General features: G+C 44.1%; 1 protein-coding gene across 2 annotated transcripts in view; it reads left to right on the forward strand.

Moving 5' to 3' along the window:
- The window catches only part of pcsk5b (proprotein convertase subtilisin/kexin type 5b), a 602,404-nt gene that overhangs the window by 434,655 nt on the left and 147,047 nt on the right, over window positions 1–20,702 (forward strand). For both annotated transcript variants that reach the window (XM_072516608.1, XM_072516609.1), the window contains exons 21-22: window positions 14,641–14,743; window positions 17,795–17,931. In XM_072516608.1, coding sequence (XP_072372709.1) covers window positions 14,641–14,743; window positions 17,795–17,931 — 240 coding nt within the window. The remainder of the gene's footprint in view (window positions 1–14,640; window positions 14,744–17,794; window positions 17,932–20,702) is intronic.

The raw sequence follows: 20,702 nt of genomic DNA on the forward strand, positions 1-20,702 counted from the left end.
GACAGCATGGTAAGTATAATTACTTATTTATAGTGAACATCATTGGTCCCAGCACTGATGCATGTGGGATCCCACTTTCCTCCTTCTACCACTCTGAATAATTACTTTTTATCCTTAATCTCTGCTTTCTGTCTCACAATTCCCAGTTAGTTACCCTTTCTGCTACTTTTTCCCAGACTCTGCATCCTATGACCTTACTAATGACCTTAGTCTATTATGTGGCATCTTATTAGCTGCTTTTTGGAAATTCAGATAAATTTCTTTCATTCACATTTTATTCAAAGTTGTGATGAAATGTACATATGTTGAACAAAAGATATAAGGCGCATTCTAATGGCCGCGTTGCGCCCAACTCTGAATGAGGTTGGTAAATCTTCCGTTTACCCGGCTCTCCACGCCTCGCGAGATCTAACCGGATCCAGCCCACAATAGTTGGGACCTATATTTGCATATTTAATTGTGCAGTTAGGCCTCCCAGGTGATTGGTGACAGCCTCTGGGCAGGGTGGTACATTGGCACTGCTGAATCTACCCTTGCACATTGGCACTGGAACACTGGCAGTGCCACCCAGGCACCTTGGCACTGTTGGGTGTCGAGGTGACACTGCCAGGTCAGCAGGGGTACCACTAGGGTGCCAGGATGACAATGCCAAGGTGGCATTTTGCCTGTGCAAGGGATTGGTCCCGGGGGTGCCCTGCCCTTATGAGGTGGGTGCGGGAGGCTCGAGGACCCCCGGACAGGTAAATTGGGGCATTGGGTGGGTCTGGGGATCGCGTTGGGGGATCAAGAGATTGGGACACCATTTAAAAATGGTGTCCCGATCTCTTCCTGCATTGGCAAGCGGAGCTCCTCAGTGCAGAAAATGAAGGTAAGTGTGGCCTCAACGGAGCCATCTCCACCGAGGCCTGAAAAATTAACAAGAGTCCCGTTCGAAAGCAGGGTCGACTCCTGCGCTATAGGCACTGAAAAACACCCCGCTAAACCCGCCTACAATGGGACTCTTTTTTTCCATTAAATTGTGCCCATAGATTGCAAGATAATTAAATGTAAAAATTTTTGATTAAGAGAAGAAATTGGGTCTCTGTATTACAATTAGGAGAAAAATAGTGTTACTAAGATCTAGAGATTGACCACACTAATATATATTAGCTATATGGAAAACTCTCAACTACTCCCCTTTCCATCCTAAAACTCAATTAGAGAGAAATTTCCTTTGAAGGAGAAGTTAATGAAATGTACAGATTATTGAGCCATTTATCTTTTAGAACCCTACAAATGATTTTTCTTTTTACTTTCCTAGAAAACATTAAACCTGTATTTAAATCAATTCATTTACTTTAATAAATATTAATATACAAATAATATATGTATATACAGATAGTAAACTTATGTAATATTTAATTCAAGGCTCTATTTTATAATACTGCACGATAGTGATAAGAAAATTGTAAGAAATAAAGTTGATGTCAGAGAGTTATGAGCTGTTTCGGAGGTGGGACTTTGACAGTTGTTTTGCCGGTAGCCAGAGCTTCAAGGGATTTTCTCATGTTTTGCTCTCAAAGCTGTACAGCACATTTTCATGGTCTTGTGGGCCATATTGATTTGCTTTGAAATAAGGGCAGTTAGTTTTACACACCTGTTGTCTATTAGTCTACACTCCAGATGCAACAATAAAAGCTTCTTTGTGTATCCAGCAGATGAGAATGTTTGGTTGTAAAACAAGAGCTTATTAAAATGTTTCTGAATGCTTGTGCCATCTTTGTAAAATTAGAAGCAATGAGAAAGAGTTGAGACATCACGGTGAAACAGTGGTTTTTTTTAATAGCTGCTGTTTTCAATCTCATTGAAATGTTACTTTTTAGTAAAGATTTTGAGATAACATGCAGAGTGCTGGAGATGACTTCTCTGATCATTTTCCAAAGGAATATTTAAGTTTGGACAGTGCAGCTGGTGTGGCACAGAGTTGGGGAGAGGCGGACTCCTTTCATTTACGTCCAACATCTGTTTAAACTCAGCTCAGTGCACGCACTACAAATGAGACCATGGCAGTAATTTTCTATACTTTAGTGCCAACCCATGGTGCAGAGCTGGATGTAATACTGCTGTATTGCAGTTCACCATTAAGTTGTTATTTGGATCCTGCAACTGTGTAACTTGGAAATCAATACTTTCTACATTACATTAAGCTCGATTTTTGCTTGGGGCGGGGGGGGGGGGGGGGGGGGGGCATGTTATTTCTTGTGCTACATGTAATTGCATTGTAAACTTGTTCTTTATGTATTAGTTTCAGATTTTGTTTCAGATAGTGATGAACCAAAAGAGGCAAGTGGTCATTTCACTTGAAAAAGGCATTTCAAAAATGATTGGACTGATGTCAGAATCTCTTTTTGGCCTTAACTATGTGACAAATAGTTTGGCTTTAATTGAAAAGTGGAACATGTAGATAGCTGCCAAGACTCAGTGGTTGGGTGAGTGATGAACAGTGCCATGTTCATTATCTATTTACTTGTCTTCTTGCCACCCATCAGTCAGGATGCGTTCACACTGTTGACCATTCACCAGGTCCCTCACAGCTGCACACTGTCACCATGTAACAGTAGGTCTGTCGGTGGTTGTGGAGCACAACATGCTGCCTTGGAATCACAGTCCCGACATATATGGCACCAAGCATTTGCGCCAAGCCAGTTTCTCTGCCACATCTTACCAGTAATCTTTGCTATGGTGAAAATGGTTAGTGCAGGTAAGCACAGCAAAGTAAATAGATGCATTGTAATCTGACTGGCTCATGACCATTTTGCCTTACATTATGATAATAGAATGTCACACAAGGCGATGTGGGGGAAACGATGGGTTCAGCCATCCCACACTTTTGTGATCAGAATTTTCATGTTTTGGTGAAAGAGGTCCTGAAGATGAGACCAGTCCTCTATCCTGCTGGCTGCTGTAATGCCCCGAAAGCAACCAAGAACACCCAAATTCAAATAGCAGCTGTGGTGAGCACAGCTCGAGACTATCAGGGCTCAAGGATTCAGTGCAAGAGGAAGTTTGATGACTTGCTGGGTTTCGGCAAGGTGAGTAGTTTGGCTCATCCACTCACAACCTCAAAGGAAGAGTCACATTGCATGCTGCAGCTACGGTGTGGGACCCGGCACATAGCTCTGCTTCAGTACTGAGGCTTGTATATGTACGTTACTCATGTAGGTGCGCACAGAACACATATGATTGAGCATTGTGATGCACAGACACAGTGACGAGCAATATCCTTCCGTGCATTATATCAGCCTAATGTAAATTCATGTTGTTATTGCAGACCATGAAGGATGAAGACCACCACAGAGATGACTCAGACTGGAGGGGGGGGGGGGGGGGGGTGGAGGGGCAGTCAAACTGGCTGAAACAGATCTGGCTGGAACAGAAAGCGATGGAAGTTACAAGGGTGCCTGAACAGCCGGGGGTTGGTGATGGTGAATTGCTGCCAGCAGATGATAAGCGTGGTGTTTAAATCACCTTGGTGGTAATGATGGAGGTCATGATGTCACTTCACTTCAGTGAGCATAAAGGAGACATTGACATGAAAAGGATGCAAGGATGCGATTACAACATAAGGGCAATGCGAGCATGATTAAGGCAATGGTGTCGATCACCATAGTGAGCTCCACATTTTCCTGGTGGCTCGACATCAAGAACTCTGACCATGAGAGATTGGCCAGCTCACAGAGAGTCACATCCAACAGCACCTAGAGTGGATACAAGAGCAGCATCTCAACCAGGAAAGGGTGAAAGCCTCCCTCAGTGGCCTGGATCAGTCTACTTAAGAGTATGAGCGCTGACATTCACAGAATACATGAGGAATTGCATATTCTTAATAGTATCATTGCACTTTTGGCACAGTGGGTTGCTTGACTGGACAACTGCTGTGCACCAGCAGGTAGCCTCATCAACCCCACCTGAAGGCCAATCCAGGACAGTGCAGATCATTAGGGTACAGAGACCCTTTATCCTTCTCCATCTACCCAGCCCATCCGCCAGAGCCCTCATCTGCTGCACATGTGCCAGTGACCACGGCTGCCCATGCACAAATGCAGATGCTGCAGTTTGAAGGACCGCAATGGGTGCTTGCGTGATGAGGCAGGGCGCCATGCTCCTCATTGCCATTTAGACAGAGAAGACAGCAGCCTGCCTCAACTTCCTCCAAGGCCACACGACGTGCGGGGTGGGGGGGGGGGGGGGGGGGTGGAGGGGGAGGGGGGGGGGAGTTCCTCCAAGCAATGTGCGAGAGTTAAGGGTGCTGCCTAGCCTACAGCTCTAATGGATTCACCGTGATTACACTTGTTACATTCTATATAGCACCTTTGAGCATTTTTTAAAGATATTTATTTATACTTGACATAACTCTGTATGCCTGTGCAGTAGAGAGCTTCAAAATGAATGACAACATTAAAAAAGCTGATTCTTCGCGGTGACAATGATGTTGGTATGCTGAGGTCCATCTGAACATACCATCAATGGGCTCAAGTCGTTGTCTCATTTATGATTCATTGAAGAACTTATTCCTTCTCTGCTGTATGACACAAGATTGCAGAGTTCACTGGCTCAAGCACTGGAATACTCTTTTTATCTTTCATTGTTCATCCAAGCTTGACTTTAAGGGCTCCTCAATGATCAGGCTGCATGAACGGATGCAGGAGCATCTCAAGCATGAGTGCTGGATGCAATGCATTCCAGTGTTACACATTGGCCTAGGTTTAGTTATCACAGCTCGAGCGGCCATGTATCATCCCAGAAATAGTAGATGTATATTGTGCTACTACTTTGGCAGTATTTGCATGCCAGGTACCACAGAATGTGCTTTATATGGGAAACAGGGGTATAAGGAAGCCAACAATGTTGCATCTAGCGATCACAACAGAAACTGGACCATTGGCTAGAATGGATGGTGCACAGGTTTTTTCAAAGAGCTGCCGCTGCACAGTTAGCGGCTCATTATGCACGAGATGTCTTTTCTACATAAATGCTGTAACTCATGGTTTTTCAAAGTGCGGGTCACAACCTATGGGTGGATCGCGGTAGGTTGGGAGGATTGTGGCGCAATCAGTTGTGGCTTTCCCACGGTGGTCCCAATTGTGGGAGAAGCGCCCAATGGTTGCTACCAGCATTTTTATTGAGAATGACGGCCCTGCCACCTTTTGAATGAGAATAAAATGAGGCTGTGTGCAGTCCTCCGGCCATAAGTAGCAGCAGTGATCAGGTCATGTGCCCTGCATCTCGACGCTATGCGCCCTCTATGTACATGCTTTTGGCGACAAATCACAGAAGAGAGTTTCTTCCATTTTCTAGCTGCTAGCATGCAAGGCAAGAGCACTGAAGATTAATCATTTTGTTACAAGAAAGAGATGACCAGAGCCACAAACAGACAGAGTAACTATTGGCCAGGATCTCATATCTCAATCTGCTTAGGAGAGTCCAGGGCAGGACAGAGCAGTGCTAGTGTTAGACCTGTACAGAGCTCCAGAGCCTCTGGTTAACAGCCTACAAAGGAGAAACTTAACTCTGGAACAAAGCAGTATAAAGATAATTTCTTGAGGTATAGTTTTGTCAATTGCGCCAAGGCAAATAAGATGGTAGGTGAAAAATTCCTTTTGAGATGAGGTCCCAGAGTCAGTGGTTATCTTCAGCTGACTCGTACCAGCCAGCCTCCCATACCAGCCTCCCCGAACAGGCGCCGGAATGTGGTGACTAGGGGCTTTTCACAGTAACTTCATTTGAAGCCTACTTGTGACAGTAAGCGATTTTCATTTTCATTTTTTCACTCGGAGTCAGTGATGAACTAACAGCTGACTCCAAATGAAAAGACTATGCTGCTCTACCTAACTTGTGATAGCGCATTAAAAACATGCCAAAAGACAATGAGAATGTCTGCATTCTGGAGTATCCAGTGCTGATTAAAACAAGCATTTTATTGCTACTGCTCTTCATGACAACCTACATGTGCGAGGTTGGATTTTCAGTTCTCACAAAGACAAAGACGGCACAAAAGACTTGGCTGGCACCTGCACCTGATATGTCATTGCCCTGTCCTCCTGTTGACCTGATTGGAGGGAGATCGTGTGGAACAAGCATTAAAGGTAAGCGAAAGTGCCGTGTGTCGCGAAGGTCGGCCAGCGTGGGTCACAAAGGTTGACTGGTGTGTGTTCTGAAGGTCGGCCGGCTGGCAAAAGTGTGTCCTGGGAAAACAGTTTGAAAATCACTGCTGAGACTTATCAGCGTGTACACGGTCATAAGTATGATGTCATGTCACTCTCAGCAATGTCAGTACAGTTAGATTATTTGATGGCTTGGAATCCTCACTTACTGTCACTGGTGTTCTTGTGAGGGGAACATGGTTATAATGGTGAGGTTGTCAGCCATAGGAATGTAATTGAATCCAACTCATTGATTTTTGTACTCTCCCTTGTGCTGAATGGGAAGTATCTTGAGTAATTGTGGAGTCGATGTTCAAGGCTCTTTAGGTGGAAGTATGTCACCAGAGACTGGTTGAAGGTAGTTGTAATATCGGGGATCTTATGAGAACCAATTTTGCGTAAGGAACGGTCTGGAAATGATCCCTTCCTGCACAGTGAGCCCTGGCTACATGGCCTTGCCTCCCAGCTGCACTGCCATTGGTGGCCTCCTCATCCTTTTGAAACTCTGCCCATGGCCTCATTGTCATTGATTTTTAGGGCCCTCAATAGTGCAATATTGTGCAGCATACAACATTCCACCACTATTTTTGATACGCCTGCTCAGGCAAATTGCAGAGCTCCACCTGAGCGATTGAGGCACCTGAAGTGCATCTATAAAATGCCATGACCTGCTCGATTGACTCCTGATGACAACGTGGCTGCTGTTGTAGTTTCCTCTGCCTCTGGTTGTGGGCTCCTAAAGTGGATCATTCTTCATTTTTTTAAGGGGTAAGTAACCTTTGTGCCCCCTAGGAGCCAACCTTGATGGCTGAAATATCTGAGGGGGTTAAGATCTTCTGAGTACAAATCTCACTTCCAAAACTGTTTCTGCAATATACTTTGACTCACAAGGGCAGTTTGAACTGGTCACAAATGCTCATGAATCTGCAAACCAACAGCAGATCCCAGCAGAAGATAGCAACATCATCCATGCACAGGGCAGCTTTGACCTGAGCAGCTCCGCTGTCACAGATCATCATCCCTATCATGCCCACATCTTTTCTGATGGATTTGGCAAAAGGATTGCTACAGCACACAGGGAAGAGGGGACAGCCTTGCCTGACTCCAGATTTGATCGGAAAGCTTCCCGGTTCCATTGATTGACACTGTATAACCGATACTTGTGTAGAGCCATTGGATCCATTTGTAGATTAGCTCCCCCAGCCCCATTTTGGAGAGCATGTGCTTCATGTTGGTGTGCCAAAGCCCTTCTCCTGATCCAAGCTGATAAGGCAAGTGTTCACCTTCCTGTTTCCTACATATGCAATCATATTCATGGGTAGGACAAGGTTATCAGAGGCAATGACCGAGGATTGAATTTTATAGTTAGTGCAATGGGCTGCCAAATTCTGATTTCTACTCTCTTCCACCTTCTGTTTGTAGTTAAGGGCTATAATGCCATCCCTCATGGATTCTGACATACTCTCAGAAACTCCTAGCTGATCTGGATTAATCCAGTCCCACAGATTTTAATTCAACTCAGTGGTAAACTGTCACTTTTGGGAGTTTTACCATCTTTCAAGGGCATGGTGACCTTGGCTCGCCCATGTGTCTTAATACTGAAACAATTGGCAATGTGAAGGTATGGTGAAAAGTAAGGAGGTCTGTCTAGGTTTCTATCTAGAAAGCAGAGGTTGTTGTCCAATTTATTTGATAATAATGGTGAGCAGTGATAGCCTCACTGTTATTTCTATTGCAAAATTCACACCATTATAATCAAAGTGTGGGATCACAATGGTGCAAAATATCACACTCCTCTCAAGACTTAGAGCTATGACTTAAGACTTCTCATCCACAATGATATGAGCAGTGGAAGATTTACAATAAATGTATTAGAACATTTTGGAAAGGTGAATCTCAAAATCAATGCTTTGGGTTTCAAAAACTTTCACCATTTGAATGCTAATTTAAACTAATCAAGTTCCTACTCCTGTATTAAGTTGCAATCTCACTTCTTCAAATGTTTAAAACTTTATAATATACACAAAACATTCTATTCACCTGTATAATGCAGTGAAATATAAGCCAGTACCATATGGTGATAAAGCACTTCAGTTCAATTTACATTATTCACTTGCAACAGCCTGCTGTTTGACATTAACCATCAGTATCTAAAACCAAACAAGCACCTCTCACTAGACATTAAACTGCTCACAAAATTCAATGCATCTGCTATGTAGAGTAACACGGGTTAGGATATTATTCAGGTGCAAGCAAATTTTGCAGTTCAAGATGGTGCTACCTGACCACATAATGGTGGCAATTTTCATCAGTCTACAGCCTGTTTGCATTCAAAAGCCTTAGAATAAAAGGGAGTCACTTTAGAACAGAGATGAGGAGAAATTTCTTCAGCCAGAGAGTGGTGGGTATGTGGAATTCATTGCCACAGAGGGCGGTGGAGGCCGGGACGTTGAGTGTCTTTAAGACAGAAGTTGATAAATTCTTGATTTCTCGAGGAATTAAGGGCTATGGAGAGAGAGCGGGTAAATGGAGTTGAAATCAGCCATGATTGAATGGTGGAGTGGACTCGATGGGCCGAGTGGCCTTACGTCCACTCCTATGTCTTATGGTCTTATGTCTTATGGTCTTAAAAATAGGATAATGGCAGACCGAAACGGAATAGCTGTTAATCCTACTACATCCCTTATAATTTTTGGGAGGTTTGAACTCCCATCAGAAATTAGCAAGAGCCTCATGTGTACATGTAAATAAGGAAAAGGTATGTGATTTAGACTCCAACAGCAGTTTTGTCTTTACTTTAAGAAAGGAGGGTAAGGGAAAATGGAGAACTACAAACCTGTTAGTTTGACGTCAGCATTAGGAAAAATGGAATCCATTATTAAAGATGTGATAACTGGACATTTAGAAAAGAATATTAAAATTGGACAGAGTCATCATAGCCTTATGAGAGGAAAATCATGTTTGACAAACCTGTTGGAGTTTTTTAAGGATGTTATTGTAGCATAGTTAAAAGAAAACTAATGGACAAAGAATTATTCTGTCTAATTCCACCTTCTAACTCTTGGTCTGTAGCCCTGTAGGTAATAGCGTCTCAAGCACAAATCTGGTCTATTGATTAATAAGGAGATTTCTTGATTAATATGGGGATCAAGGGTTATAGAGAGAAGGCAGGAGAATGGGGATGAGGAGCATATCATACATGATCAAATGGCGGAGCAAACTCGATGGGCCTAATGGCCTAATTCTGCTCCTATATCTTATGATTTTATGGTATATTTGGATTTTCAGAAGTAAGTTCCGACACGAGAGGTTAGTAAACAAAATTAGAGTGCATGGGATTTGGGGTAATATACTGGAATGGATTGAGAATTGGTTCTCAGGCAGAAAGCAGAGAGTAGGAATGAACGGATCATTCTCAGGATTGCAGGCTGTTACTTGTGGGGTGCTGCAGAATGAGTACTAGGTCCACAACTGTTCACAATCTGTATAAATGATTTAGATGTGGGGCCAATTGTAATATTTCTGAATTTGCTGATGACACTAAACTGGGTGGAAATGTAAGTTGTGAGGAGGACGCAAGAAGGCTTCAAAGAGGACTTGGCAAGCTCAATGGATGGGCTAGAACATAGCCGAGGGAATACAGGGTGTGATTCTCTAGCCATTCCCGCTGGTGGGATCTTCTAGTCCTGCTTCTGGCCAATGTCACCTCAGCCACCTCAAAATATGCTGCAGGGGGAGTGAAAATCCTGTCCTCCATGTGAATGAGTGTGAAGTTATTCACTTTGGTCAAAAGAACAGTAAGGTAGGAGATTTCTTAGAAGTGGTGAGAGATTGGGACGTGCAGGTGTCCAAAAGGACTTGGTGTCCTTATTCATGAGTCTCTGAAAACTAACATGAAGGTGCAGCAAGCAATTAGGAAGGCCAATAGTATATTGGCCATCATCATGAGGGGATTTGAGTACAGGAGTAAGGCTGTCTTGCTGCAGTTATATGGAGCCTTGGTGGTACCTCACATGGAATATTGTACACAGCTTTGGTCCCATTATCTAAGGAAGGATATACTTGCAATAGAGGGAGTGCAATGGAGGGTCATCAGATTAATCCTGGGGATAGTGGGATTGTTTTATGAGGAGAGATTAAAGAGACTAGGTCTGTATTTCTTAGAGTTTTAAAGAATGAGGGGTGGCCTCATTGAAACTTACACAATTCTTACAGGGCTTGACAGGCTGGATATAGATAAGGTGTTTCTCCTGGCTGGTGAATCTAAACCCAGAGGATATAATCTCAGGATAAGGGGTAGGCCTTTTAAGACTGAGCTGAGAAGGACTTTCTTCCCTCAAAGGGTACTAAATCTTTAGAATTTTCTACCGCAGAGAGTGGTGGAAGCTCAATCACTGAGCATGTTGAAGACAAAAATCAATAGATGTCTGAAGACTAATGACATCAAGGGCTATAGATATAGTGCGGGAAAGTAGTGTTGAGGTAGATGATCAGCCATGATCATGAGAGGGCTTGATGGGCCGAATGGCCTACTCCTGTTCCTATGTTGCCATGTGCTGACCTGTTTACTGCCATGAACCTGTTTTTGCCACTAACCACTCGCAGTACAAGTCAGGAGGCAGCTATTGCAGCAATAGTAAAAACTGTCCATATGATTTTTGAAGGTGCTTTCGAACTGATCCCATTCACTCACTCTCCCTTTTTAAGTGAGAAAAGATAAATATTTTAAGCAGAGGAAGATAGAAGGCTGTGGGTAGCAAGTGAGACAGTGAGATTATATTTATTTAACAAAGTGCGGTATGGACAGAGTGAGTCAAATAGCCTCCTTTCATTCTGCAAACCTCAACAGTATATTGGTAACCCTTTGCAATAGCTTTTGCTGATTTAAGAAAAATGGTTTTGACACTTGAAAAAGATCCAACCACCGGCTGCCTTATATTAATCGATAGGCACTCTTCTTGGAAATTTGCACCTTGTGTTCTGCCTTCCCAGAGAGTAGTCTAGTGTTGGGAAAGCTGTGGCCATTGTCAATGCATGGCTGAGTTTCAAATGTTAATGGGTTACCACACAGGTGCCGTATCCATCTGAGAATTAATTACAGTTTCAAGAAGTTGTAACAAAAGAATGGCTGATTTCTGGTTTGTTGACACAAACTAATAGGATAATAAGTATTACAAGATATTTTTTCACATGGCAGAATGTATTCTTTATCAATGATATGGAGGCTTTTATTAGATGGTGAGAGGTTTGTTTTGAAAGAATGTGAAACATTTTCCATTGATATAACATGGAATCTGAGAACTGTGCATAGTGGGTGAGTGGCTATGGAGGATACATGGGGGGAGTGGAGAGGCATGGGTGATCTGAGCGGGCATAGAGGTGGTATGGGGTGTCATGGGCAATCTGAGGGAGCATGGGTTGACATGGGGTTGTGCAGTGAGTGAGGAAAGTGAAGGGAGAGGTTTACAAGGCCTTTAAACACTGTTCGGAGCTGAGATACTGTGTTGGAGAACCGAGGTGCAACTCACAAACAGCATTGCAAACCCAACCCCAGTGTGAAGAAATAGCACATAAAGTCATACATGGGTCCCGTGGACAGTTCGCGAGCCACAAAAGTGGACAGGTTGGATTTTTACTAGCCAGAAGATTCGGCCCATATCTCTACCTCCCACAGCTGTTTAGAGAGAAGGTTAAACCTATAACCTTAAACCGCATGGCAGAAATGCTTCTACTGAACTAAAGCAGACTTCATATTTAACAACATTACAGCAATGTCACCTTGCGTAGCATAGCATGAATTGCTAAATTATGGGCGCGATTCTCAGGTCTCATTGCGCTCTTGCTCAAGTGAAACAAAGTCGGTGAATAGCTGGAGAGGCCGAAAACGAGAAACGCGCCAGGGTCAAACAGTTTGCGATGCAACTGGCCTGCTCCTGTAGGCGAAATCGGGATCTCGCAGTAGCTTGGCAAGAAACCAATTATCACCATTTAAGCCCTATTTCGATACGATTAATGGGAGTGACCCCATATCCAACAGCCTCAGCAGCAAGTGGTCACCCTGGTACCGATTAGAACTCCTTTTGAAAAATGTGAACCTGACGGAAGAGCTTCTGAGGGGAGCCGAGGAGGTGAGTAGTCATCTTTGCTCACAGGCAAAGAGCCCGGGGGCGCTGGGCTTGCCGCCCTTGTGCTCGGTGGGGGGTGGGCGACCCTCGACTTGGGACCGGGATTGCACATTCTGGAGCGATAGGGAGGGGGAGGCACTGGGGTGGGGGGGGGTGGGGGGCAACTGCACACGGCACCACCGTGCCAACCTCTGGATCATGTGTATCCTTTCCAGGGGCAACTCTAGCCCCTGCCTGTCTGCCCCACTGATCACTCATAACCCCTACCGACTGCCAAGGCCTTTGCCGTGCGGCTGAAGGCTGCCACTGATAGGGAATTGGCAATCGTGGTTAAGTAAGCACTCCACACAACCTAAGTGGATCTCCATGGATGGGCTGGCCATGTAACATGTGGTAGTCATTGCCTAGCATCACAATCAGACAGTGATGCATGGACAGTGCTTGAACACTGCAGGAGGCAACACCACACATGCAGCAGCCAACATCCGAACACGAGGGGATGGGACACAGCTCCAGGGATATGTCCATGGCCAGCGGGTGGGTTAGCACCATGGGGATGGGTGGAATGCCTGGAGAGATGGGCCAAGGGTTCGGAGGTCGGGCTGCAATCCAGAAGAAAGTGACAGAGGCGTCATACTGGTTGTGGTCAAGGGTTTATAATGTGAGGCAGCACGGCGTCGCAGTGGGTTAGCTCTGCTGCCTCACGGCTCCAAGGTCCCAGGTTTGATCCCGGCTCTGGGTCACTGTCCGTATAAAGTTTGCACATTCTCTCCGTGTTTGCGTGGGTTTCGCCCCCACAACCCAAAGATGTGCAGGCTAGGTGGATTGGCCATGCTAAATTGCCCCTTAATTGGAAAAAATGAATTGGGTACCCTAAATTTAAAAAATAAAAGGGGGATTTAATGTGTCACAGGTGTCCAACAATTCCTCACTCTCCCACTGACATGTGGTCAGTGGGAGGGACGGGTCAATCAGTAAGACGATAACAACTCACATGTGAGGTGCTCTGGGTGGGGCCTGGTGGATCCTCACCACAACCTCCATATTGGTGACTGCTCTGACCTCGGCCACCCCATTCACCTGTAGTGCCCGTTCATCGAAGATGGTGAGGGTTTGTATGTCCGGCACTCCTACGCCGGTCTGGACCCTCTCCCAGTGAGTGTGGGAGAGCTTCTCCTACAGACACAGGGAGGGCATCGTTAGCTGCACACAGTGGTTCACAGTGGTGGGAGGGGAGGTGTGAAGGGAGGGTTGGGGGTGGGGTTGATGGGATGGAAGCAACATGGAGGGTTGGGGTGTGGATGCTCACGTGGGGGCAGAAAGGTCTCAAGGGTGGGGGTGGGGGTGGGGGGTGGATGTTGGGGTCTACTCACTTGTACTGTCCGGTGTAGGTCGTTGACCTTCTTACGAAACTGGAGGCCAGTCCTCCTGATCACCCTCCCGCGCTCATAGCCACCTCCACCTCATCCCAGGTAGCACTGGCTGTGCTGTGGCTCACCCTCCAGGGCCCTCTGGGAGCAGGACATCCCTCCTGGCCTCCACCGCACTGAGGTGCCTCCCCAGGATGCATCCCCGAATCTTGGGGGCGATCGTCTCGGCGCCATGGCAGCAAGCTGAGTGGGTCTGGCTGCGCAACTGCTGTTTAAGTGCTGTTCGATATTGTTAGTGGGGGGCTATCTCGTGCAATCCCGGTGAATCGGCTGCCGAGCCTTGATTTGCGACGAGAAGCCCTTGAGGTCTCGTTAAGTGGGCCAATTAACATTGAATAGTGTTGCAGGCCTCGCCGGGCAGAGCACTGGGAAGCTCACGGCAATTCTCGCTCGCTTCAAAATCTTTCCGGAGAATCGCGCCTTATATATCAACACAATTTATGAAGTCCTGGAAATTGCGGTCCCCTCTTGCTCACTCTCCCCCTCTCATTCATTCTTTTTCTCTCTCTGCCTCTCAGCTTAACGTAGCTTTATGTACTATCGAGCCTTTGGCTTAACACATATCATGGAATTAGTTTTCTTGTGAACTTCTCATTAAGATCAATCTCACACTGTCTAAGATTACATCGACGCATATGATGCCAGATCAAATTCAAGTGCTTTTTTATAACATTTAGTATAAAATGACAATATTACAAATTTACATTGCAACACCCATTAAAAAAGTGACTAGTATCAATAACGGTGCAAATTCCTCTTTTGTGTTGTTCTGAAGTATAAAAATAAAGGCTGCAATGTCTTTAAAGTCAGAAACAAAAACACATATATCTTGAATATTATTGCATTCCTGTATGGCATTCTTTTGCATCACTTGTCACCTAATTTTTACTTTTGTCGTTATAGATGAATATATTGACAATGCAGGAGAGTGTCACACCTGTCATGTCTTTTGTGATAGATGTTATGGCCCAAGCGACGTTGAGTGCATCACTTGTAGTACTCCAAGGTGGGTTCTTTTGATGTTCTTCCCATGTATCTGCCTCTTTAATCCTGTAGTTAATACCGTACAACCAAGTTTATTCCAATTCAAAACCAGAAAAACATCAGAAAGACTGGAAATCGGAAATAAAAGACAGAAAATGCTGGAAACACTCAGCATCTATGATGAGAGAAACAGAGTTAATGGGATGGGTTGTACTCTTCTGCCATCAATGGATTTAAAAACTTGGAAGCATGTAAAATCTGGTGGGTCTTCCTGTCCATTTCCTACCTGCCCAGCCCCACCCCAATTTTACCAGCAGCTGATGCGATGCTGGATGACCCGTCCAGGGCAAGCCAATCGAGTATTAAACTGGTGGTGGAAGAGACCCATGCCATGTAGTCAACCAGCTGGTTTCCTTGCATGGTTGTTGGTGGACAGAGACGTCCCTCTTTAACAAAGCCCGTAGGCCTATCAGAGGGACCCCCCTAAGGTGTTAGTTCCCCCTGCCCCGTTAGGGCCTGCCAGCTTTACCCCACACAAGCCTCCAAGCAGAACGGCTTCCCTCAAACCCTGAGCGCAGTACTGGCAGTGACCTCTGGTCAGTACTGGACCGCTGTCTGCCATTGGTTTGCTGGAAACTTTCTGAGGCAGAACTTCCTGTCCCTGAGGTGCAGAAATCTCATCTCCAGTTTATTAAGGACCAATTTGTTAGGTCGCTGTCCGGCAGCTCTTCTTCACCCGGACGGGCATCACCATCCGCCAACGTTTAAATTGGGGGCCGGTGGCCACTGTGCCCCATAAAATCCACTCCAATGTTTCAGATTGATGACCTTTCATCAGGACATTGGAAGAAGATAAAGATGAATAAGTTTATAAGCATGTATAAGAGGCAGGGAAAGGTAGTAGTGGGAGTGGGGCCAGGGCCGGTGAGGTGACAGGAAGGACAAACCGAAAGGTCTGTGGTGAGATAGAGGGCAAGAAAACTAAATGAAAAAAGGGGTAATGATACAAGTATATAAAGTGCCTCATCCAAAAAAGAGATCACGTTCCTTTAACCATCATTGGGATTCTTTAGAACAGTGTAGGAGGCTGAGTTACGGAGTGGAAGTAGGATGGAGAATTAAATTGAGCAGAAACTTGATGATGTTTGCAAACTGATCACATTGCAAAGCAATCACACAAACTTTGTTGGGTCTCCCCAGTGTAGAGGAGATTGAATTGTGAGCTGCAAATGCAGAGTACTACCTTGAAAGAAGTACCTGTAGTTTGCTGTTTCAGCAGGAAGGATGGTTTGGGGCCAAAACAGTGGAAGGGAGGTAGTTAAAGGACAGGTATTGAATCCCTTTGCTTGTATGGCAAGGCACTGTGGGAAAGTGTTTGGAGATGATGAAAATATGATGGGTGTCATGATAGGAATGATACCTTCGAGATCTTAAAAGGAAAGGGGAGGGGAAGATGTGTGGAGGTCATGGAAATGATGGAAGGTGATACAATGAATACAGATGCTGATGACTTGGAAGATTCAGATGATTTCATAAGTTCGTAAGATATAGGAGCAGAACTATGCCATTTGGCCCATCGCACCTGCTCTGCCATTCAATCATGGCTGGTCTCATCTTGGGTTGATCCCATCTTGGCCTTAATTCCACTGTCCTGCCCCCTCTTCATAACCCTTCAACCCATTATCAATTAAAAATAACCCATTATCAATTAAAAATCTGTAACTCCTCCTTAAATATGTATGGTACTTTTGGGGGAGACAGTAGATGGGTGAGTGCAGTAGTGCAGGGAATGGAACAAGGGTTCACCAACCCCTCAACTGTGGCAGAAGAGCATCCTCAATTGAGGAAAAAGAAAAATGTTCTGGGGCATCGTTATTGAAGGTGGTGTCGTCAGAGCAGATGTGACAGAGATAGAAAAATTGGGAGAATTGAATACAGTCTATACAGGAAGGAGGGACTGTCATCAAGATAGTTGTGGGAGTCAGTGGTTTATAGTAGATTTGGTGGGCAGCCTATCCTAGAAATAGAGATGAGGAAGTCATGAAAGGGAAAAGTCCGAGATGAATCATTTGAAGGTAAGGGAAGTTTGAAATTGATGATACGTTTCAGTTCATGGTGAAAGCAAGAAGCTGCATTAACACAATTATCCAAAAATGTGAGGGGAGAGACCGGAGAAAGATTGAAACACAATGTTCCACAAAAAAGCAGGCGTTCCTAAAGTAACTTCTTTTATTTGGGTGAGTGAAATTAATGGAGAAGTTGTTCGATGTAAGAAAAGGTTCAGCCAGGCCGAGGAGAATGATGGTAGATGCGCACTGGATGGGCCTCTGCCAAAAAAGATTACACAATGATTTTCTGTAAACTACACAGATGCCAAAGTTTACATCTTTGCTAAATAAACTGTAGAGTAGACTGTTGCAGCATGCTGTTTCCCAGTCAACCATTTAGACCGGTATAAAATTGAGTTAATACATTTAAATTAATTTAAACTGCAGGTGAAGTATTTGTCACATAATGTCCAATTCTTTAGGATACCAGTGTCCATTCCACAAGCGAGGGGAATTTGAGTGCGTGGGCTCAGTTGATAGCACCCTTGCCTCTTTACCAACAGGTTAGGTGCAAGACCCACTCCAGTGGCACAAGAACAATGCAGGCTAATATTTTGGTGCATTACTGAGGGGAATCACTGTTGGAGATACCATCTTTTGGATGAAACATTAAATCAAGGTCTTGTCTGCTTGACGTCAGGTAGACATATGACCTGATTGCATTATTTTAGAGCAGCAGAGTTGTCCTGATGTTCTAACCAATATTTATCCCTCAATCAACATCACAAAAAGCAATTGATCTGGTTAGTATCACATTGCTCTTTGTTGAAGGTTGCTGTACACAAATTGTTGAAGGTTGCTGTGTTCCCTACATAGCAAATCTGGATACATCCTTTACTTATTACCATGTAATTGGGGAGAATTACTTAATAAACATAGGAGATCCAGAGTTCAGAAGTAGAAAATGTCAATGTCCATCCATTGTGATTGGATGCCAGATAACTCCTCTTTCTTCCCATCCTCAGGTTCTATGACAGTGGATATTGTGCCACAAACTGCCCTACTGGTAAGTTTGACATGAATGGCCAGTGCTACTCATGTCATCATACCTGCAAGGAATGTACAGGGAGTGAACCTAATAACTGCACATCATGTGATCAAGGTAAGATAACAATAAATATAAAAATAATTCACAATGAACCTTTCTTCATATACATATAGGCATTCTACCATCACCTGCAAAGATACAATGAACAAATGATTCACTGAAGACATATTTTATCTTAGATCAAAATGTTAGCTGTGCACAGCCACCAACACTAACTGGATCTTAATCTCACTGGTGATTCATGGTGCTATTTCTGTCACTAAGAGTCATCTGAATCCAAATGACACAGCTCACTTCTCAATGATCACAGTTTATTTACAAATATGAAAAGTACCAGCTTTATTTGGAAGGGCTTTATTTAGGAAATACCACTAATAGTGAGTTGCAGTGGTTAAAGTGAGTTCCAAAATGAGCTGGGTTCATGGTAAAAAATGGTGTTATATTCTACAAAGTTGCTTTTATTTAAGACCTGAAATGCTATTCCAGAATACTTTAGCCAAATGTACCTGGTGACAAGCTGTGCACCAGCATTTCTCATCTGTGCAGGAGTTTGAAAGCTTTTTTTTACACCAGAGAATCATTGCCTATCTTTCCCAACCTAACGGCCAAGTGAGTATATTCGTGTGCACACATTAACCTTATAGATACAGCCACGTGTGCCAATTCCTATCCTTTCGATCAGCAGAAATTATGACAAACAAACAATGCTCTGAACCCCCTGATTGATTTCCTTGCTATATTTTTAAAAAGGTAAAATAAATGTGTTGAGCAGAATCCTAGCACCCATTCTTCAAACCATCATCACAACCTTTTCTATTATCAATGCTCTGATGTCCAGTAGTAAACTATTACTTTGTATGCTTGTTAATTAAACGTTAGATTTTGTTTCATTTCTTCTTGGGGCCATGGAATCTCGGAACTCTCTAATATAGTATAAAGTTGTTTCTCTGGCATTGTTACTCTTGCAATTGTTCTGATGAATGTAAGACAAAAAGCTTTGTCAAAATGCCTTTTTTCAGCAATGTTCAAGTTCTGTGCTACCACATGACTCTTTGTAAACCATAATAATCATTCTGTGGGTGATGGACATTGAGATTATTTTAGAAGTCTGCTATCTTACTTGGAGCCTCAGTGGATACATCGGCTCATAAAACATTTCTCCTTTGCATTAACTTGATTTAATTTTTCTGGAAGGCTGATTTCTTGTATGTGGTTTAGAGGAGAGGGTGCCAAAGGACTGTATAACTGCTAGTTGGCAGGACCAATTACCCAAACAAGTTCAGCACATCTCAGTCAAAATATTCCTTTCTCGCTGATTGTTTCATCCTAGCTTTAACGATTCCACTAAGCATTAATATATTGACAAAAGTTTGTTTTTTATGAGGATCTAGGTAAGTATGCATATGTTTAAGAATTAAACCATGATATTGCTGAAGCTTTTGTCGAAGCTTTTCAATTTGCACTCATCAGGATAATCACAAGAATACCAATATCAGGAAACAACAACTTTATACTGTATGAGAAGAGCGTGCTGATTGGTTGACAATGGGATACTAATTGGGAGAGGCATTAGCCTGAGGAATGAACCAGTGAATGTCCATCACATATTTTGTTTAGCTCAAACAAGTGCAATGTATGTACATGTTCTTTCTGTCTGCAAAGAACAGGGCCCTCTGTATGTATATATGTGTAATAAATGTATCTTCCAGTACACACACATGTCCGACACTGCGGGCCTGACTGATGTTCTTAAATTGGTTGCCAGTGTAATGTTTAACACACTGAGGAATATTTAGCAAATATTGTCCAATCATGGAATCACATCTAATGTTGGACACTATGTTTGAAGTTTTGCAAGCACGGGATGGTTGGACATGGTCTGTATCTTGCCCATTGTGAACAGCAGAAGCAGCTTGCAGTCTGGGATATGATCCACTAGTTTTTGGTATGTACAGCCTACATACCTAGCGTTACAAATTCATAGACCCCCAGTGTGGTACATATGCACGTACTGGAAGCTACATGTATTAATTTTTTAAAAAAAATTATTGAACATTTTTTTATAAATACAAAACGATAAAACAGAAAAAACAGAGAAAAACCAATAGCATCACCCCCCCCCCCCAAAGCCTACCCCCCTCCCTAACAGCTGATGGTGACCAGCTCTTTAAAGTACAAAATGAACTACTGCCATCTTTTGCAGAACCCGTGAATTGCACCCCTCTTGACATACTTAATTTTCTCAAGGTATAAAAACTCAATAAGATCCCCCAGCCATACTGAGGCATTGGGTGGAGAAGCTGACCTCCATTCCAACAGAACCTGCCTGCGAGCAATCAACGAGGCGATGACTGGACAACCGCCCCTGCTCCCGTCTGCCGCTCCAGCAGGTGCTGCACCTCGAGTATGGCCACTGAGGAACTGGATTCCAGTTCAAATTGTAGAAGCGTCGACATGGTGCTGAAGAAGGAGACCCAAAATCTCGCACGCTTAGGACATGTCCAGAACATATGTGAATGGTTGGCCAGGCCCATCCCATAGCACTCACATATTTTCTCCATTCCCTCAAACATCCAGCTTACCCTAAACCTCATCAAATGCGCTCGGTGTACCACCTTCAACTGTATAAGCCTAAGTCTCGCAGACAAAGATGTGTATTCACCCTTTGCAGGGGTTCGCACTACGCCCCTTCACCCAATCTCCCCCCCCCCCCCCCCCCCCCAACTTCTCCTCCCAATTGGCCTTAACCCTTCCATGCTGTATCCTCTGCCAGAATCATCCCATAAATTCCTGAAGTACTCCCCTCCTACATCCCCACGAGCGAC

Source organism: Scyliorhinus torazame, chromosome 9 (genome assembly GCF_047496885.1).
Source record: "Scyliorhinus torazame isolate Kashiwa2021f chromosome 9, sScyTor2.1, whole genome shotgun sequence".
NCBI classification, from domain to species: domain Eukaryota; kingdom Metazoa; phylum Chordata; class Chondrichthyes; order Carcharhiniformes; family Scyliorhinidae; genus Scyliorhinus; species Scyliorhinus torazame.